This window comes from Aphidius gifuensis, linkage group LG2 (assembly GCF_014905175.1).
Source record: "Aphidius gifuensis isolate YNYX2018 linkage group LG2, ASM1490517v1, whole genome shotgun sequence".
In the NCBI taxonomy this organism is placed as follows: domain Eukaryota; kingdom Metazoa; phylum Arthropoda; class Insecta; order Hymenoptera; family Braconidae; genus Aphidius; species Aphidius gifuensis.
Window position 1 is genome coordinate 6,943,058 of NC_057789.1, and position 21,896 is coordinate 6,964,953.

The 21,896-nt window shown below is 26.2% G+C and overlaps 5 protein-coding genes across 9 annotated transcripts; 3 read left to right on the forward strand and 2 right to left on the reverse strand.

Moving 5' to 3' along the window:
- Positions 1 to 75: 75 nt before the first annotated feature.
- Positions 76 to 11,458, forward strand: LOC122848780 (ABC transporter G family member 4). 4 transcript variants are annotated; one of them, XM_044147083.1, is made up of 6 exons: positions 76 to 232; positions 811 to 1,045; positions 7,807 to 7,929; positions 8,002 to 9,332; positions 9,420 to 9,886; positions 9,969 to 11,458. In XM_044147083.1, exons 3-6 carry the CDS (start codon positions 7,817 to 7,819, stop codon positions 10,551 to 10,553), a joined length of 2,496 nt encoding a protein of 831 aa, XP_044003018.1. In that variant the 5' UTR covers positions 76 to 232; positions 811 to 1,045; positions 7,807 to 7,816; the 3' UTR covers positions 10,554 to 11,458. The 4 variants fall into 4 exon arrangements, with proteins under 4 accessions (XP_044003018.1, XP_044003017.1, XP_044003020.1 ...); XM_044147082.1 differs by having other exon boundaries at positions 76 to 228; XM_044147085.1 differs by lacking the exon at positions 811 to 1,045 and having other exon boundaries at positions 81 to 232.
- LOC122848788 (serine/threonine-protein phosphatase 4 catalytic subunit) lies at positions 11,244 to 13,092 on the reverse strand. 2 transcript variants are annotated; one of them, XM_044147100.1, is made up of 6 exons: positions 12,853 to 13,092; positions 12,432 to 12,595; positions 12,201 to 12,353; positions 11,874 to 12,125; positions 11,541 to 11,779; positions 11,244 to 11,459 (listed from the first exon to the last, which is right to left on the reverse strand). In XM_044147100.1, the coding sequence occupies exons 2-6, from the start codon at positions 12,579 to 12,581 to the stop codon at positions 11,330 to 11,332; spliced, it is 924 nt and encodes a 307-aa protein (XP_044003035.1). In that variant the 5' UTR covers positions 12,582 to 12,595; positions 12,853 to 13,092; the 3' UTR covers positions 11,244 to 11,329. The 2 variants fall into 2 exon arrangements, with proteins under 2 accessions (XP_044003035.1, XP_044003036.1); XM_044147101.1 differs by having other exon boundaries at positions 12,866 to 13,083.
- A 213-nt stretch (positions 13,093 to 13,305) lies between these two features.
- Positions 13,306 to 17,190, forward strand: LOC122848791 (putative pre-mRNA-splicing factor ATP-dependent RNA helicase PRP1). The gene is made up of 5 exons (XM_044147107.1): positions 13,306 to 13,588; positions 14,020 to 15,539; positions 15,657 to 15,779; positions 15,873 to 16,226; positions 16,313 to 17,190. The coding sequence occupies exons 1-5, from the start codon at positions 13,539 to 13,541 to the stop codon at positions 16,438 to 16,440; spliced, it is 2,175 nt and encodes a 724-aa protein (XP_044003042.1). The 5' UTR covers positions 13,306 to 13,538; the 3' UTR covers positions 16,441 to 17,190.
- Positions 17,191 to 17,303: 113 nt separating this feature from the next.
- LOC122848792 (grpE protein homolog 1, mitochondrial) lies at positions 17,304 to 18,538 on the forward strand. The gene is made up of 3 exons (XM_044147108.1): positions 17,304 to 17,497; positions 17,791 to 18,220; positions 18,302 to 18,538. Exons 1-3 carry the CDS (start codon positions 17,418 to 17,420, stop codon positions 18,488 to 18,490), a joined length of 699 nt encoding a protein of 232 aa, XP_044003043.1. The 5' UTR covers positions 17,304 to 17,417; the 3' UTR covers positions 18,491 to 18,538.
- Positions 18,539 to 18,687: 149 nt separating this feature from the next.
- LOC122848795 (DNA mismatch repair protein Mlh1) lies at positions 18,688 to 21,738 on the reverse strand. The gene is given in 7 exon segments (XM_044147113.1): positions 18,688 to 19,194; positions 19,269 to 19,332; positions 19,584 to 20,961; positions 20,964 to 21,073; positions 21,148 to 21,347; positions 21,409 to 21,472; positions 21,551 to 21,738. Coding segments are annotated over 7 exon segments (2,421 nt in total). The 5' UTR covers positions 21,664 to 21,738; the 3' UTR covers positions 18,688 to 18,702.
- Between the last annotated feature and the right edge of the window lie 158 nt (positions 21,739 to 21,896).

Consider the following 21,896-nt stretch of genomic DNA (forward strand, 5'->3'; position numbering starts at 1 on the left):
TTTTATTCATTTGGTTTTTTATAAATTCATGCAGGTAGTATAGTTTTATATCTGGGAGGAGGTTTCCTCCAGTCTACCTCTGCATGTTCTGATGTGGTTCGTTTAACTCGGAACTCATCGAGTGGTTTCGTCTGTTCGATGCTTTTGTACACAACAAATGCCGTAGTGAAACATACTAAAAGTTGAGATTGTTGGACCAAGGTGTGTGCTGGTAGTAGAAACAAGCAGGTAGGTAAGCAACCATGTATCTTCTATCTATTCTCTTTTTTATTCTGTAATTCCTGCTATCAAATTTTTTTTAAAAATATATATATACTCGCACCAATACAACATAACACACAGCAGAGAGTAGAGGTGAATGTCTTTACTCTTTATGGTGGGGAACAATAATCAAAATAATAATACAACATAAGATTGAGTTGAAAGAAAAAAATAATGAATCGGTGGTTTTCGATGAAATATCTTGTGCACGCTTTGTACATTTCTATCTACTATATTGGTTTGATTTTTATTTAAAAAAAAAAATTATTTTTGATACAAATTTGTAATTGAAAAAGGAAGTGATTGATTTTATTTTTTTTTCGTTAATGTAATTTTGTGATTTACTATTGTTATATTTCAATATATTTCGTTGATTTTTTTTACCAAACTTTTTAACTTTTTTTTTTTTTTAAATACAGTTTTGTGGTAATATTTTTACTGGTTGTTTTTTTTTAAATTTTATTTAATTGTGGTTCTACTGGGATTATTAAAATAAAAAAAAAAAAAAAATTAATACTGTGATTTAAAATTATTTTGGTGTCCTTGAAGGAAGAAACAAGCTGCATACCGATGTCGTTACATTGAACAAAATTTATAAATCGTAAAGAATAAATAAAACTTTAAATAAAAATTACTTTGAAATTTGACCTTCTGTGAAGACAAATCGTGTCTCTTGAAAATCAGTGTTGTATATAAAATTATATAAAAAAATCTCAACATCAAAATGAATCAATTTCTCTTGGAATAAATTAAATCAAATTTACCAATCAACAATTTTATTTCGGTGAGTTTTTTTTACATTTATATATATTAAAAAATTTCTATAATTATTTTGTTTTATTTCTAATTTTTATACAAGCTAAAAAATTGTTTTAAAAAATAAATTATTTAAATGATAATTACCTAATAATTATAAAGTAATTAAATAAATAATTATCATAGATTTATTGGAGTAATTTTTTGTAAAATATACAATACATAATATTGTAATGAGCCGGTTCAAGCAAGCGAAACTTAATACGCAACCGACGCTACTACAATATTTATTTATACTATTTATACTATTTATTTAAAAAATCATAATACTGCGAATTTAATATTGATTATAGTGTTGAGTGTCAATGAAAATGTGATTTTAACGTGTGGGCAAGCGAGCTAAGTAAATACTGACACAACTAGTCATTATCAATTCATCATTTGACACTTTTTTTTTTCATTTATATTTACATAAAAAATATTATTTTTTTTTTTATACCTGTTGATGATCATTCGTGTCATTCATTTGCAATTCAAATATCGATATTAAAAATAGAAACCACGCACGTATTATTTATTCAAATATAAAAATTATTCTCATGTTGATAAATAAAAAAAATTATTATTTTTTTATCATCCGATAGAGTTTCTTGACCTCAATTTCTTTTTGACATTTTTTATTTTCACTGAGGATGATGTTTCCGCAAATTTTTTTAAGCCATAATTTCCACGATTTCCAGGAAATGTGAATCAAACTTTTTTTAAAAAAAATGAATTTAAAAAAAACGTGTATAATAGAGTTAATGAAAAATATATAGGAAGAAAAAAAAAAAATGGAATTGAGGTCAACAATGCGCGAGTTTTGTGGATACAACTGAATCAAAGCTCAGACAATTGTTTTTCTTGTTGTAATTATTGTAATATTTTCTCAAAGAAATTGGTGCGTGAGAGTTTAATATAACACGCATTATTGCGTGACATATTGCCGGTAAATTTAAATTTAAAAAAAAATCAAAATGTATATATAAATCTGTCGATTCAACTAAATTCCAATACTCTTTGTTGTCAATTTTAATAATAATAAAATTTTTTTTAAATTTAAAAATACACACGGTGTGTTGAAATTAAAATTGAATAATGAAAAAATTAAGTTTACACACAGCAGTGTATTTTTTTTTTTTTTTTATTTTATAAATTCTATATAGACATTGTCGAAATGAAAGTGAAACTTTTCTGAATATTCATCAAAAGATATTTATTTCATTTGTATTGTGTTTGTTTAAAGTTAAAAAAAAATATAAACTAGTTGAATTTTCTTTATACAAAAAAGACAGTTGTTGTCGTCGATCTTCCGGGTATTTAATTTATTGTCAATGAAATAAGTTATAAAATTTTAATCAACAATTTTTTAAACTAACTATTCAGCAAAAATATTAAATAATTTTAATTTAATGTTTTCGTTATAAACTATAAAAAAAAATAAATTTATTCAACAGAAAAAAACTATATCATTTTCAAAAATAAAAAAATATATTTTAATTTCATTATTTATTATTTTTTGTGGATTTATTTAACATAATTATTATTATTATTATAATTTTTTTTTAAATTAAAGATTCTGTATATTGATATAAAGTCTAGATTGGACCAAAAATATTACCCCCAATTCGGTTTGATAATAATAACTGTTTGTAAAATGAATAAATTAAATAAATTCTCAACCTGTTTTTATTAACTGTTTCGTAGTCGACACATTCCAACGATAATCATCCCAGTAATTAAGGAAGAAAATGAAAATGAGTAAATTAAAATTACGTTATTCTAATTTGAATAAACTAGTTTCAAATAATCTTATGTTATTTAAATTAATAAATAATCATATATAAAAAAATATAAATAATAATTAATAACAAAAATTATCAATAATAATTGAATAAAAATATTTTTAAAAATTAAAAATTCATGAATGTGGAAATATAAAATATGCAAATTAATTTATTCTAAATATTACATATGATTATTATTATTTTTTTATAATAATATAATAATACTTCTGTTAAATTATACATTTGTTATGATAAAAATATATTTAACAGTTGTAAAAGTTATTGCATTTATGAAGAATATATAATCATCGTTCATATATATGCAGACTAGATTTGAAATGACTCACCATGATATTGAAATGATGATTGTTAGATCTCTATATAATTTATAATGACTTAAATTTTTTTTTTTTAAAAACGGATGGGTTGTACTTTACAGTCCTCCATGCATTCATCCAAGATGAACATGTAACGGTTTATTTTCTACATATTTACATGATCATATAGAGTTTTCTTTGGTATTTCATTGAAAATGTATGCCATTCAATTGCTGCCATGTCTATGCAATAATAGCCATTGAAAATATTATTTAAAATCATTCGATAATCTCATTTTGATACTCATAATAAAATTCAGATTTTTTTTTATTAAATTATAAAGAATGTAGAAGCAGATGTTACAAGCTAATGACAAAATAATTTTTTTCCTAATGAGATTTTTTTTTTTTTTCTCATACAAAAAGGACAGTTGTCATCGAGTCATCGATTTACCGGGCATTTAAGTGATTATAAATAAAATTAATAATAAAGTTTTCTTTCTCAGTTATTCCATTACTATATTTGTATTTCTTATACTCAAGGTAGAGGAAAAATTCTTTTTTCAGAATACCTCTTTGGTCATTCTATATTCCTGATATAAATTGAATTTTTTTTTTTTAAGTATCAAGCAAATATGAAATCGAAGAGGTGAATTTCAAAAAACAACGAATACCTCTTTTGTCATTCTATGTTCCTGATACATATCAAAATTTTTTTTTTTTAGAGTATCGGGTGAATATAAAATTGAGAAGGTAAATTTTCAAAATCACCGGATATCTCTTCAGTCATCCTATAATCCTGATACGAGATACTGATTTGTTTTTGTAAAAATATCAGACTAACAAAAAATCAAATGATTTAAACGACATTAAAAATTTATTTTCAAAATATCAGGAGAGCAGGTGAGAGAAGAGGTAAACTAGAAATTGAATAAATACCTCCTTGCTCATTCTATTATCCTGTTAAAAAATTACTGTCGCCACTATTTTTTTTCTAATTGATTTTCAAGAAATTAAATTTATTTTTGAAATATCAGGAGAGCAGGTAACGCAGGAGGTGAACTAGAAATTAAATAAAATACCTCTTTGCCTGTTCTATGATCCTGTTAAAAAATTAACCTCGCCACTATTTTTTTTCTAATTGATTTTCAAGAAATAAAATTTATTTTTAAAATATCAGGAGAGCAGGTAACGCAGGAGGTGAACTAGAAATTAAATAAAATACCTCCTTGCTCATTCTATGATCCTGTTAAAAAATTAATGTCGCCACTATTTTTTTTCTAATTGTTTTTGAAGAAATAGAGATTATTTTTGAAATATCAGGAGAGCAGGTAACGCAGGAGGTGAACTAGAAATTGTACAAAATACCTCTTTGCCTGTTCTATGATCCTGTTAAAAAATTAATGTCGCCACTATTTTTTTTCCAATTGTTTTTAAAGAAATAAAATTTATTTTTGAAATATCAGGAGAGCAGGTAACGCAGGAGGTGAACTAGAAATTGTACAAAATACCTCTTTGCCTGTTCTATGATCCTGTTAAAAAATTAATGTCGCCACTATTTTTTTTCTAATTGTTTTTAAAGAAATAAAATTTATTTCTGAAATATCAGGAGAGCAGGTAAAGCAGGAGGTGGACTAGAAATTGTACAAAATACCTCTTTGCCTGTTCTGTGATCCTGTTGAAAAATTAACCTCGCCACTATTTTTTTTCTAATTGATTTCACGAAAATAAAATTTATTTCTAAAATATCAGGAGAGCAGGTAACACAGGAGGTGAACTAGAAATTGTACAAAATACCTCTTTGCCTGTTCTGTGATCCTGTTGAAAAATTAACCTCGCCACTATTTTTTTTCTAATTGATTTTCAAGAAATTAAATTTATTTTCAAAATATCAGGAGAGCAGGTAACGCAGGAGGTGAACTAGAAATTGTACAAAATACCTCTTTGCCTGTTCTGTGATCCTGTTAAAAAATTAACCTCGCCACTATTTTTTTTCTAATTGATTTCACGAAAATAAAATTTATTTTTAAAATATCAGGAGAGCAGGTAACGCAGGAGGTGAACTAGAAATTGTACAAAATACCTCTTTGCCTGTTCTGTGATCCTGTTAAAAAATTAACCTCGCCACTATTTTTTTTCTAATTGATTTCACGAAAATAAAATTTATTTTTAAAATATCAGGAGAGCAGATAACGCAGGAGGTGAACTAGAAATTGTACAAAATACCTCTTTGCCTGTTCTATGATCCTGTTAAAAAATTAATGTCGCCACTATTTTTTTTCTAATTGTTTTTGAAGAAATAAAATTTATTTTCAAAATATCAGGAGAGCAGATAACGCAGGAGGTGAACTAGAAATTGTACAAAATACCTCTTCGCCTGTTCTATGATCCTGTTAAAAAATTAACCTCGCCACTATTTTTTTTCTAATTGATTTTCAAGAACTTAAATTTATTTTCAAAATATCAGGAGAGCAGGTAACGCAGGAGGTGAACTAGAAATTGTAAAAAATACCTCTTTGCCTGTTCTATGATCCTGTTAAAAAGTAATGTCGCCACTATTTTTTTTCTAATTGTTTTTGAAAAAATAAAATTTAATTTTAAAATATCAAGAGAGCAGGTAACACAGAAGGTGAACTAGAAATTGTACAAAATACCTCTTTGCCTGTTCTATGATCCTGTTAAAAATTAATGTCGCCACTATTTTTTTTCTAATTGTTTTTGAAGAAATAAAATTTAATTTTAAAATATCAAGAGAGCAGGTAACACAGAAGGTGAACTAGAAATTGTACAAAATACCTCTTTGCCTGTTCTATGATCCTGTTAAAAATTAATGTCGCCACTATTTTTTTTCTAATTGTTTTTGAAGAAATAAAATTTATTTTTAAAATATCAGGAGAGCAGGTAAAGCAGGAGGTGGACTAGAAATTGTACAAAATACCTCTTCGCCTGTTCTGTGATCCTGTTAAAAAATTAACCTCGACACTATTTTTTTTCTAATTGATTTCACGAAAATAAAATTTATTTCTGAAATATCAGGAGAGCAGATAACACAGGAGGTGAACTAGAAATTAAATGAAATACCTCCTTGCTCATTCTATGATCCTGTTAAAAAATAAATCCCGCGACTATTTTTTTTCTAATTGATTTCACGAAAATTAAATTTATTTTTGAAATATCAGGAGAGCAGGTAACGCAGGAGGTGAACTAGAAATTGTACAAAATACCTCTTTGCCTGTTCTATGATCCTGTTAAAAAATTAATGTCGCCACTATTTTTTTTCTAATTGTTTTTGAAGAAATAGAGATTATTTTTGAAATATCAGGAGAGCAGGTAACGCAGGAGGTGAACTAGAAATTGTACAAAATACCTCTTTGCCTGTTCTATGATCCTGTTAATTAAATTTTAAATTTATTAAATTTTCTAAAACACCGAATATCTTCTCAGTCATTCTATGTTCTCGATGTTACAGAAAACCGAAGAAGTATTTTTAAAAAATTGTACTTATTATTTATCAGGAATCTTTTATGCTGAAGAATGTATTGTTGAATTTTTCAAATATACTCATAACATAAAAATAAGTTGACTACTTGAATAAAAGAGCGACTCGGTACTTCTGATGCTATTGTACATAATCTCGTGTACTTTGCTTATATTATAATCATTTTATCCAATATAATTATACTTTTTATCAACCGCTATTCTTATGTCATATTTTTGTAACCTAATAATATGCACCTTTTTTATAATAGAAATAAATACCCTTATGTAGTTCTATGTTCCTATTACAAAAACCAAATTTTTTTGAAAACTGCCCGACGAATTTTCAAATTTATTAGGGGATTATAAAGTAGAGGAAGTAAAGTTTATAAAACACCGAATACCTCTTATGTCTTTCTATGCTCCTAGTACAAAAATCTAATTTTTTCGAAAACTGCCGGACGAATTTCTCAATTTATTAGGAAATTAAATAGTACAGGAAGCTTCATATAACATTTGATACTAACATTGTATAAATAGAAGTAGAAAATAAATTTTTATTAAACATAACTGTTAATATATTTTTGATTGATTTTTTAAAATGAAGGTTTCACTGAATTGCAGAAAGGAAAAATATATTTATCACTTGTTTGATGATGATCCGTTAGGATAATATTATAGCTAGAAATTATTACAACTACTTATTATTTGACAAATTATTTTCGCTGATTACAAATTGTTGTATCACAGGTTTATGTGATGATGATGATGATGCATTGATGAGAGTGAATCACGAAAGATGAGAGTTTACAATGTTACCCAGTAAAAAAAAACTGTATAATTTCTTTTTTATTTTCTTATTTTTTTAAAACTTTTTATTTTTTATTTGATTTTTCATGATGATCTGACACACACAGACAATCTCTCAAGTAGCGGTACATAAACAATTTTTGTTATTTTTTTACATCGCATTTCTCGAACAAATTTACGTACTTTACATTCCTTATTCTTCATGGACGATTGACGAACAACTTTTTTTTTTTTTTTTTATTTCATTTCTTTTAGTGCTTAATCTTACTGAAGATTATTTGTTGAGTAAATATTTTCTCATAGATAAAATGTGTTAAATGTAAATTATTATAAATGTTTTTTCTTTCTTTTCTTTTTCAGTTAATCTACAATGAGCTCTGAAGCTTGGGAGCTGGAGCGAAGGTATTCAGTGCCAGGTGCACTTGATATTCGTGGCTTGGAGCCACCAGCCAGCGAAGATCTTCATGCCTGGTCTATTTACAGGTAAAAATAAAAAAAAAAAATAAATTAATAATTATAGTAATTATTAATTACATTAATATAATAATTTTTCAGACAAAATTTAAATTCAGATTTTACTGATTCTGCTCTTGGCTCAGCAGAAAAATCTCCTTTACCTTATGGAAATTTTCAATTGCGTGATTCAACAGTTCAAAGTATTTTAAGACATCCAAGATATGGTCCAAAGAGTCCTCTAGCAAGTAACTCTTATACATATTTAAAATTTGGATTACCTCGTGTATTGCCACCATCAAGAATTCGTGATGGATCAAGTGGTTATAACTCCAGTGAAGAAGGACGTCGTATATCACAAAGTGGTGGAACTGGTGGAGGTGGTGGTGGTGGACAGTCTAGTTCAGCAATGAGATCAGCACGTAGTGATCCTGATTTTCGACAAGTACATTCAACACCACGTGAATATCATCAAGCACAATCACAATTAATTGTTAGTCCACGTGAAAATAATAATAATAGATTACGTGGTGCAAGTAGTGAAGCTAATTTACTTAATTTATCAAAACCAAATCGTCGTCATAGTATTGCACCAATTGATCCTGGTTATGGACATCCAAGTATAATTGGTACACATTCACAATCACATGGACATATTGGTCCAGGTGATTCATCAGTATACAATATGACAGGTGGTATGAGAAGATTAACAAATCATTATCCACATTTACAGTTACGTTGTATTGAAACAAGAGATGGTGTATTAAAAAATATTAGTTTAGAAGCTGGTGCAACAGATGTATTAGCTATTATGTCAACAACTGAAAATGAAGGAATGGGAATTATTGAAACAATATCTGGTAGAAGAAATATTAAAAGAGGTGATATATTATTAAATGGAAGAACAGTATCAACAAGAACATTAAAATCACGTGTTGCATATTTACCAGCTGAAAGTAGTTTAAGTTATGGTTTAACAGCACAACAAGTATTAAATTTTTATATTTGTTTACGTGGTGGTTCAAGAACATCAGAAATTGAAACTGAAGTTATATTACAAGAACTTGGTCTTGAAACAACAAAACATTGTCTTGTTGATACATTAACAACATCTGAAGCAAGAAGACTTGTACTTGCATGTAGATTACTTCAAGATGCTCATATTTTAGCATTAGATAGACCAACACATGGTCTTGATATATTTGATGCATTTTTTTTAGTTGAATATTTACGTCAATGGGCAACAAGAGGACAAAGACTTGTTGTTTTAACACTTCATCCACCAACTTATGAAATATTAACAATGGTATCAAGAGTTGCACTAACATCTGGTGGTAGAATTATGTACACTGGACACAGAAGAGATATGCTTTCATATTTTGCACTAGCTGAATTTCCATGTCCACCATTTAAAAATCCATCAGATTATTATCGTAAGTTTTTTTTTTCTTTTTTGTTTTTTAAATTTATTCAAATAATAGTAATAATAATTTTTGATTATTTTAATTATTTAATTTTAGTTGATCTTGTTACTTTGGATGATTTATCAGCTGAAGCAATGCTTGAATCATCACAAAGAATTGATCATCTTGCTGAAATGGCTAAATCAAGATTACCAATGTTAAGTGAACCTGGTCAACCTGGTCAATTACCACCAGCAATATATGATGCAAATATATTTGTTCAAATTTATGCACTACTTATAAAAACAATTATTTATACACAACCATGGACAATGATAAAATTATTACAAAAAATTATTATTGCAGCATCATTGAGTTTAATAATTGGTGGTGTATTTTGGAATGTAACTGAAGATAAAAATTTATATTTACGTGATAAAATTGGTTTTTATTATACAAGTTTAGGTGTATTATTTTGGCCACTTGCATTAATTGGAATAAGTGAAGTAACAAGTGCCAGACCAAGTATTGAAAGAGATATTAAAGATGGTCTTTATGGTCGTTTTATTCACATAATTATTGAGGTAATAATTATGACAGTTAAAATTATAATTATTAATTTTATTTTTCAATTATTTAATTGTTATAAATTGTTTTTTGTTTTAGCTATTGTGCAGTGTGCCATCATGGTTTCTTGTTTATGCAATATATTTGGTTCCAGCCTATGTAATGTCTGGTCTTCATATGGCAATTGATGAAGATTTAACATCATTATGGAATTATTTAGCTACTGGTTTACTTTATCTTATGTTTCAACATTTAATATGTATTTTTTTTGCATATATATGTAAATGGAATGGTCTTGCTGCTTTATTATCTGGTATTATAATTATAACTATGAATTTAACTGGTGGTGTAACATTACACTTGGATAATTTACCATCATGGTACAGAACAATAAGTCCAATGGAATGGACATTATCAAGTCTATTACCACAAGTTCATAATAACACAAATAAATCAAATTGTCGACAACAAGTACAAAGACAAGATATTATTGTTCAAGCACCGTGTGAAACAACAAATGGTGATTCAGCATTACGTGAAATAAGTCTTGATAAAATTATTGTTGATGCTAATTTTCAATTAAGTATTGGTATTGGTATTGTTTGTTTAATTATTGTCATTGGTTTTTTAATTATTCGTTATAGTACACAAAAACGACCGAGAAGTGCACCAAACAAACCATAAATTATTTATATTCATTGTTTTATATTTAAATTTAAATATTACAAGATGCAATATGTGCCAACCTAGCCATTTACTTAGCTATATTTTTTATTATCAAGAGTTTTTTTTTTTCTTTAACTCGTCTACCTCGGAAACAACAGAAAAAAAATAAATAAAAAATAAATAAAAATAATATTGTTTAAAAAGAAACAGCAGAGGTATTGAGCAATAAAAAAAAAAAATATAATAAAAAATACAAATTCATATTAGATTAGATATTATAGTATAGAAATTATTATTATTATTATACTTAAATTTACACGTAGTCTTTAATCGTTAAGAATTTTATAAAACAAATTTAATTATTTTTAGTAAACTACCATGTCTACTTTTTATTGATTATAAAAAAAAATAAAATAAAAAAACAGAAAAAAAAAAAGATAATATGTAAAATTGAGAAAAATAATTTATGAATTTTAAAAATATTGATTGGATAAGAATTATTATTGTTATTATTATTTCTTTTCTATAAATAAATGGTTTTTTTTTTTTTTTTTCCTTTTTTTATTAATGAATTAATTGCTTAAAATTAGTTTCGACAAGGATGTAATAGTGAGTTAAACTCGTCGGTATTATATTGTTTTTTTTTCTTTTTTTTTTTCAGTTGATTAATGATTTTTTAATGTTTGTGAAAAAATATCAAGGCTTTGACGCTAAAGGAGACAATTATTTTTTGCTTTTTTTTTTTGCAAATTGTTGGTCACTTAATTATTAAGAGCTGTATTATTTTATTTTATCTATAAAAAGTAGTCAGCTTGAGGCTTTTTACTAGGTATACCTCGACTCTCTTGTGGTGCTGCTTCAAATATTGTAAAGTCTCGTTGAAGATGCTCATTCAGTTCTAATATAGCAGCAACATTACCACATCTTGAAATAAAAAATAAAAATTAATAACAAGTAATTAACTATTAAGTATATGAAATTTTTTTATGTCAATTTGTTTTATACCTGTAGCAATAATTTGGTGCTGACCATACAGTTAATACAGTTTCATTAAAATGCCATTTGTATCCTTCCATAACCAATTGATGAGCTCGGCAAATCATGTCAATGTCATTAGCTGAATTAAATTGTGCAACAACATCACTACCAAATAAATATCCAGCACCTCTTGGTGACACACCCCAGCCTTGTGTATCTTCTGGATCTGACCACAAAAGATCACACATTGGTCCATCATGAGGTACCTTAAATAATTATCAACACATTTATTAATTTATTTATTTATAATATAAATTAATTATTCAGCAAATAAATAAATTAAAGTAGCACAATATTTACCTCTTGTTTTCTATCAATTGTTCGAATTTGATCAAGTGTTTGAATGCTTGGTGATAAACCACCATGTACACAAAAAATTCTTCCATCAATAATTGCTGATAATGACAAATAGTCAAATATTTCAGTACAATATCTCCATACAGTTATACTGCCATACTTGCGAAGACATTCATCATAAAAACCATAAACTTGTGTTATTTGTCTTGATTCATGATTACCACGAATTAATGTGATTCGATCTGGATAACGTACCTAATTAAATTTCATAAATAAACATAAATATTATTGATTTATTATTTTTAAAAATTTAAAATATTATTTATTTACCTTTAAAGCTAAAAGAAGAAGAAATGTTTCAACACTGTAAAAACCTCTGTCAACAAAATCACCCATAAACAAATAATTTGTCTCTGGTACATCACCACCAACTTTGAAGAGTTCTTTCAAATCATAAAATTGACCATGAATATCACCACAAACCTGTTTGACAAATAAACAATGCAAATAATTATAAAATTTAAATATTGTTGTTGTTATTATTATATTTAAAATACATACAGTTACTGGTGAATCAATTCGTTGAACATTACTTTCTTCAATGAGAATTTCTCTGGCTTTTGCACATAGTGCTTTAACCTCAGCTTCTTTAATTATTTCACATTTTTTAAGTTGTTCAATTTGACGATCCAAATCACTTGAATCAGCCATTATGATATATTATTCTTAAACAAAAAAACAACAAATAATGTCAAACATTGATATCTAACCTTCATCAAATATTATATATACAATTGTTGTTGAGTTAAAATTTCCCAAAATTAAATTTTCAATATTGAATAATTTTTTTTCTTTTATTGCATTTTAGTTATTAAAAAATAATTAATAATACTATTGAAGTATTTAAATTATTTTTTTTTTTTATCAACAAGTTTTTTATTTTTATAAATAATAGTAATTGTTTAAATTAATTTGTGTATACCAATAAAATTTACAGATGAATGAGAGAGTAACACGTTGATTCAATTGATTATTATAATTATTATTTTAAATGCAGTTAAATAGTTTTTAAATTATAAATAGTACAAACATATTAAATATGTAGTAATAATAATTTAATAATTATATTTTTAAATTATATTTTATATTTAATTAATGACGAATAAACAATGATGCTTCTTGTAGTTGGCACAAGGTCAAATACACAACACACACCAACACAAACTCAAACATTTTCTCCATTTTCTTTTTAACGTTAAGGTTAATTTACATGAAATATTGCACATGCGCAAATGTAATTTTTATAATAATTAATTAAACAAAATAAAGTAAATAATGGTGTTTATTTATTGTTAATTTATTGAATATTTATTTATTATTTTTTATATTAATTGTTTAAATAATTTCTTAGAATTATTTCTTAGAAAATGACACCATCTATTGGTTGAGTACCAAACAAAGATAAAAAAAAAAATTGGATTGGTGTGGGAAAAAAAAAATTAAAAATCATTAAAAAAAAAAAAAGGCATTGAATTTACATGTATAGCCATTTTGTGACGCCTCGCGGTTTTTTGGCTCCTCGTAAACAATAAAAATATATTATAACAAATTAATAATTTTTGATTAGATTAACAAATTACATTTTAATTAACAATAAATATCGACAAAATGTCGAAACGTAGAATTGAAGTTGCTGATCCTTACATCAAACGAAAACGGTGAGTAAAAAAAATTGTTGAAAATCAACGTAAACATGATTTTTAATTTTGCCATGTGTGTGCTACAATTATTATTTAGACAATATATCAATATTTTGAGTTGATCAATTGACAATGAATGATTATCAATAAAATAGTTATAAAATTAATTATTAACAATAATTAATTGTCATTATGTCAAATGAATTGAAAAAAAAAAAAAAGAAACAAAAGTATTTTTTTTTCTTTTTTACTTTCTAATTGAACTCTCATGCTCTCTATTTTTTAGACAAGCTAATTATACAATTTATTGACCCTTAATTTTGATGATGATAAATATTTAATTGTTGGATTATTTAATGAATGTATTATTAATGAAAAAAAAAATGTAAATAACAAATGTATTTGAGGTTACAATGAATGATGTTTTTTTTTTTCAATTGAATTTTTAGTGATGGTGAAGCTGGTGAAAATTCATCGACATCAGCACTTGCCCCATCAATACCAGCTCCATTACCAAAAGCTCAATCACAAATAAATCCATACACACAATTACCATACACAGCTCGTTATCATGATTTTTATAAAAAACGTATAACACTTCCAGTATTTGAATATCGTGCTGAATTTATGCGTTTATTAGCACAACATCAGTGTATTGTACTTGTTGGTGAAACTGGATCTGGTAAAACAACTCAAATACCACAATGGTGTGTTGAATACTCAGTGTCAATGGGATCAAAAGGTGTTGCATGTACTCAACCACGTCGTGTTGCTGCAATGTCAGTTGCTCAACGTGTATCTGAAGAAATGGATGTACAACTTGGTGAACAAGTTGGTTATAGTATACGTTTTGAAGATTGCAGTGGACCACGAACAGTTTTAAAATATATGACTGATGGTATGTTATTACGTGAAGGTATGTCTGATCCAATGCTTGAAGGTTATCAAGTTATATTACTTGATGAAGCTCATGAAAGAACATTAGCAACTGATTTATTAATGGGTGTATTAAAAGAAGTTATAAAACAACGTTCAGATTTAAAACTTGTTATTATGAGTGCAACACTTGATGCTGGTAAATTTCAACAATATTTTGATAATGCACCACTTATGAATGTACCTGGTAGAACACATCCAGTTGAAATTTTTTATACACCAGAACCAGAAAGAGATTATCTTGAAGCAGCAATACGTACTGTTATACAAATACATATGTGTGAAGAAGTACCTGGTGATTTATTATTATTTTTAACTGGACAAGAAGAAATTGAAGAAGCATGTAAAAGAGTTAAAAGAGAAATGGATAATTTAGGACCAGAAGTTGGTGAATTAAAATGTATACCATTATATTCAACATTACCACCAAATTTACAACAAAGAATATTTGAATCAGCACCACCAAATAAACAAAATGGTGCTATTGGTAGAAAAGTTGTTGTATCAACAAATATTGCTGAAACATCATTGACAATTGATGGTGTTGTATTTGTTATTGATCCTGGTTTTGCTAAACAAAAAGTATATAATCCACGTATACGTGTTGAATCATTACTTGTATCACCAATAAGTAAAGCATCAGCACAACAAAGAGCTGGTAGAGCTGGACGTACAAAACCTGGTAAATGTTTTAGGCTTTATACTGAAAAAGCATATAAAAATGAAATGCAAGATAATACATATCCAGAAATATTACGTTCAAATCTTGGTAGTGTTGTATTACAATTGAAAAAATTGGGTATTGATGATTTGGTACATTTTGATTTTATGGATCCACCAGCACCAGAAACACTTATGAGAGCACTTGAATTACTTAATTATTTAGCTGCTCTTGATGATGATGGTAATTTAACTGATTTAGGTGCTATTATGGCTGAATTTCCATTGGATCCACAACTTGCTAAAATGTTGATTGCATCATGTAATCACAATTGCAGCAATGAAATACTCAGTATCACTGCAATGTTATCAGGTAAAGTTTACATATTATTATTTAATTTTTAAAATTTTAATTTAATTTTTAATTTACAAGTATGTGTGAGTGAGAGGTATAATATGTTTTTTTAATTTACGATTGATATGGTATTAGTCCCACAGTGTTTTGTCAGACCAAATGAAGCTAAAAAAGCAGCAGATGATGCTAAAATGAAATTTGCCCATATTGATGGTGATCATTTGACGTTATTAAATGTTTATCATGCTTTCAAACAAAGTGAGTTTTTTTTTTATTTTTATTGTTATTATTCTAACAATGTTTTATTTGATAACTTTATATAATAATATTTTTTTTTTATTTATTATTTAGACAAAGAAGATCCACAATGGTGTTATGATCACTTTGTCAACTATCGTTCATTAAAAAGTGGAGACAATGTACGTCAACAATTAAGCAGAATTATGGATAGATTTTCACTTAAAAGAACATCAACTGATTTTACTTCAAAGGATTATTATATTAACATAAGAAAAGCACTTGTTGATGGTTTTTTTATGCAAGTTGCACATTTGGAAAGAACTGGACATTATTTAACTATTAAGGATAATCAAATTGTTCAATTACATCCTAGTACATGTTTAGGACACAAACCAGAATGGGTTATTTACAATGAATTTGTTCTAACAACAAAAAATTATATTAGAACTGTTACTGATATTAAACGTATGTATCTTATTTTTATTCTTCTAATTAATTTAATAATTTCGTTGTTTTAATTTTAATCTTAAATTGTATTTGTTTTTTTTTAGCTGAGTGGCTTTTGAAAATAGCTCCACAATATTATGACCTACAAAATTTCCCACAATGTGAAGCAAAGAGACAGCTTGAGGTCATTCAAGCAAGAATAGAGTCAAAACAATATCAAGAAGGCTTCTAACCATCTTCGAGCCTAGAAAAACTTTCATTATTGTTATTCAGTAGCTTCAATATTTCATGATATAAATATTATCATTTTGATCCATTTTAATTGTTGATAACAATTTTTTTAGAGCACTGTAAACTATTTTTCTTTTTACCTTCAAATTAAAAATATCACTTTCATATTTATATTATTATAAATAACAAACAATAATAAATTAAACAATTTTATGCTTTTTATTATTTCAAAAAAAAAAAAAAAACAATTTAAAATGTACGAGTTTAAATATTAATAAGCACGAGATAAAAAAAAAAAAACAACAACATTTATTTATATTGCTTATTAACAGATACAATTAATTTTATTATAATTGTTTTCTCAGCATTAGATAATTATAATTAATGAATTAATATACATAGAAATTTCTTAGAATTAGAAAAAACATTTTTCTTTTGTTAGAAATACTTTTAATTTGACAATAGAATCAAACAAAAATTAATAAGATAAAAAAGTAAATATAGTTTTAGTTTCATCAACAGTACAGTGTTTTATTTTTTTCAGCAATAGTTGTTTAATTAGTAAAACAAAAAATTATGTAAGGGCATTATTTGTATTTTAACGAAGAAAAAAAAAAAAAAAAAAGGAATTTAAGTTTTGTAAATAATTAACAATTGAATATTTCAATTTAAATTATCTATGAGGAATGAAATATGATTGACATTGTAATGAATCATTCCAATCAATAAAAAATTTAAAAATAATAATAAATAATCGTTTTGAAGGTCGTGTTTTGAGAACCACTGGGAACACGAGGGCGCACACGCTGAATTTTTTTTTTTTTAATGGTAGGCAGGTAAGCACCACTGGTTATTAAAAAAAAAAAAAATTTCATCATCATTCAATTCAACTCATGAGAACGGAGATAACACACAAACTTGTGTTTTGTGATTAATTTTTTTTATAAAACAATTGATTAAATTATCCAGATACAAACCATGGCAGTGCCCATTACATCAAGATTTCTTAAATTTGGTATTGATAGTTTTTGTCAAATAACAAAAAAAAGTGTTTTAAGGTAAGCCATAAAAATCTCTATGTCATTTTTAATTAAACATTTTAATCATCATGCTAAAATACACATGAAAATTAAAGGTTATGTATTAGATAATGACGACTCGAATATTCTCTCTTATTTTAATTTTTAAATATTAAATTAATAAGTAAATATTTTGGTTAATTATATTATCAATATTTATATTTTCAATTAACCTCAACATATGATGCAACATTACATTAAGTCTATGAATTAATTTTTTATCATCTTGTCAACAAGAAATTTATGCTAATGAAATTAAAATTTATCAACAGGACACAATCAATAAATTCGTTGTTAATAAATCAACGAAAAAATTATGGCACAGCAACAGAAGAAAAAAAAGTTGATGCAGATGCACCAGCAGATACACCAGCAGATGTACCAGAGACTGAAAAAAAATTAAAATCTGAAATTGAAGAATTAAATAAGGAGCTTGTATTATTGAAGGAAAAAAATATTGAACTTGATGATAAATATAAAAGAGCATTAGCTGATGGTCAAAATACAAGATTACGATTAACAGATGCAATTGCTGATGCTAAAATATATGCAGTTCAAGGATTTTGCAAGGATCTTTTGGGTGTTGCTGATATATTAGGCAAAGCAACTGAAAGTGTACCAAAAGATGAACTTACTGAACAAAATCCTCATCTTAAATCACTCTATGAAGGTCTCAGATTAACTGAATCTGAATTACACAAGGTACCTTTTAATTATTACACAATCAATAAGATCATTGCAAATTACAGTTTTAATAAATTAATTTTTTTTTTTACTATTTAGGCATTTAAAAAACATGGATTAGTATCTATGAATCCACTTGATGAAAAATTTGATCCAGAACAACACGAGTCATTATTTCAACAAAAAGTTGAAGGTAAAGAGCCTGGAACAATTGTTGTCGTTTCAAAAGTTGGATATAAACTTCATCAAAGAGTTGTCAGACCAGCTCTTGTGGTTATTGCAAATTAATATATTTAAAAAAAAGAAATAAAAAACTTTTTTAATCTTAATCAACAATAAGTCGTGTAATTCTGTGTACTTTTTATCATAAATTGTTGAATATGTTAAATAAAATAAGAAAAAAACTAAAATCAAATTGAATTTTTACAAAAAATATAAATATATATTTATTAACAGTTTTTTTTTTTTTGTTTAGTGAGGTATTGATTAATAATTATATATTAACATCTTTCAAAGACTTTATATAAATTTGGAAGACTTGCAACTTGAAGAATTGTTGAATCATGTGAAAAATGTTTTGGTGGTAATAGACTTTCTTTAATTGCTGGATAAAGAACATGTTCAATCATGTGTTTAGAATCATATTGTTCATTACTATAATCAACATGACTAAAAAACTTTGCAGTTTCACGACAAATACCATCAAAACATTCTTTTTCAGTAGTCCAATTGACCTCAGTTGATAAACGAAGAATATAAACTGGTAAATCACCTGGACATGGTAAATATTTATCCAATAATACTGGTAATGATTTTAGATAACCTTTTGAATCAATGACAATTGAAAAATATTCTTTTAACATTGGTGCTTTTTCAATAAGTAAATTTGTTACTCTTTGAGCAATTTCTTCTTTGGGTCCATCGTCTTCTGTCCATCCTACTTCTTCTGTGCTCAATCCAAGCATTGCCAGATCTGTTAATGACAAAGGATCCTAAATAAAAAATTAATAATCAAATTAATTACATTGATAATTATTTATCCATTAATTAATTCATGATTACTTACTGAAAATTTCAAAACTCCATAATTTGCAAAATCATAAAGCATAATTTCGTAAAAAAGTTCTTCACTGAAAAAAAGAAAAAAAAAAAATTATTTATTTATTATTAAAGTAATATTGCATAATTATAAAAAAATAATTTATTAATTTTTTTGATATAATTATGCACAATTACGAGTTACTTTCACTCGTTGATTGTGTCGTGTTATAGTCGTCATTAATGTGTCTTGTTTGATTTCTTAATAAACTGTCATTAATCATTAATATCTAGTTGAAAGAAAATTAATAAAAATAATTATAGTTAAATGAAAAATTCTTACGCAAGTATTCTTGTTTTACAAATGTAAAGATTGACATCACTTTGAAATAAAACAAGATCATTTTTAACACATCCAATGAATGACATTTCAGAAAGTATTTTTTTCAAGCCTTCATGATAATTATCTTCTACATCTTTACGTAATTGTAAAACAGTTGTTAGTTTAACTGGTCGTCGAAAATTATTTATTGAATAAGATTTAAATTCACTCAATTGACTTGGTTCAATTTTATCATTTGATTTTATTGATTCATCAACTTGATTATTATCTGGGCTTGAAACGTCAACATTTTTTTCTTTTTCTTTTGCTTTTTCTATGCTTTTAGTATTTTTATTGTTAATATTTTCATTTGTTTCTTCATCAGCTTGAGGTTTTTCTTGTAATTCAATATGTGGAACAACTGTTTTTATTGCTGGATCAACGACATTAGATTTAGAATTATCTTGAGGTGGCTCATCATCACTATCCATAAGTACAAAAGAATCATCTGGAATAATATCTTCATTTTGTTTATCATTTGGTTTTAATATTTCAACAGTAATTGGAGGATCAGTAGGAGCATTTGTTGAATTTGATGATTGAGATGATGAATCATCAAGAATTTTAGCCCAATTTCCTTGAGGATTTCCTCGTTCATTTGATTGTGTTGGTTCTGGTGTTGTCAGAGCATCGCTAGGACAAGTAAGCTGAAAGTTGTTATTCAATGATTCATCACTAATTTTATCAACAATTGATTCATCATTTATTTTATCAACAATTGATTCATCATTAGTTTTATCCGCAATTGATTCATCATGTTTTGCATTAATTGTAAAATTAAATTTATCCAATTTTTGATCATTAGCATCTGTTCTAATCATATTTTTAGCATACAATTTTTTATCATCTTTATTTTTATCTTTACTGTATTCTGGCAATACTTCTTCAAGATCTTCTTTGGTTATATCAACTTGTGGTAATCTTGCTTGAACATAAAATGTTCTTGATGATGTATTTGTTGATAATTTTTCATCCAATGCACCTTTGACAATTTCAATTATTGTATCCTCATGAAGAAATCTTACTTCATGTTTTGTTGGATGAACATTAACATCAACAATATTTGGATCAATTTCCAATGATATATAACACCAAGGATGAGTTTTTTTTGGTAAATAAATTGAATATAAATCTTCTAGCATTTTTTTAATTGGTGTTGAATCAACAAGTCTATGATTAATAAATAATAATAATGTCATTCGTTTCTAGCAATTGTTATTGCTTGTTGTTTTGTAATGGGTTTAGGTTGGCATAACGTTTTGTTTTTTTAGTGTAAAACCAACATGTGGATTATGAATTGCATATCTTGTTACGAATTGCTGTTGCCATTCTTGTTGCATTTAATTCTTGTTACAACATTGTAAAATAAATTCTCTATGAGAATTGTTGTACCCTGATTACCAGCAATTGATTTAATATCATTTTTTAATTTTCCATCAGTATATGATGCTCTAGAAAAATTAATAAACAATTAATTACAAAATATTCTAAAGTATTTTAAATGAAAAATAAAATAATTGCTTACTTGTAAGCAACATTGCTCAATGATGTTTTTGTGGTAATTGTCAAGTGGGCAACATGACTTATACTTGCCAATGCTTCACCACGAAATCCAAATGTTGAAATTGATTTAAGATCTTCAAATTTTTGAAGTTTACTTGTCGTAAATCTTTCACATACTATTTCCATATCTTCTTTTCTAATTCCAGTACCATTGTCTTGGATCTAAATTAATATTTTTATCAATTATTATCATTACAAAAGAAATTTTAATATTTTTAAATACCTGAAGAGATTTTAGTCCACCATCTTTGACAGTTATTTGAATATTTGTTGATTTTGCATCAAGACTGTGTTAAACATAAATTAAAAAAAAAATAAATAAACAATGATAAATTATTTTGATGACAATTATTGATATATCTAACCTGTTTTCAATTAATTCTTTTAGTGCATTTGCTGGTCTCTGGATAACTTCTCCAGCAGCAATTCTATTGACAACAACTTCATCTAATTTTTTTATTTTTGCTGGAGTTGACATTATTTACAACAGTTACTTTGTGTTTGATAAATAAATAAACAAAAACAAAATAATTATGCACACACCGGTTTGATGTTATTGTTGTTTATAAAAATATTTTTTGACAATTTTCGTTTTTACCTGTAGGTAACTATTGGTTACCAAAAAAAAGGGCGGAGCTTATTATTGGCCCGCGTAATTTAAAAGAAAATTTTAAATTACAAACGAAATTATTAAATTAGCATAAAAACCAT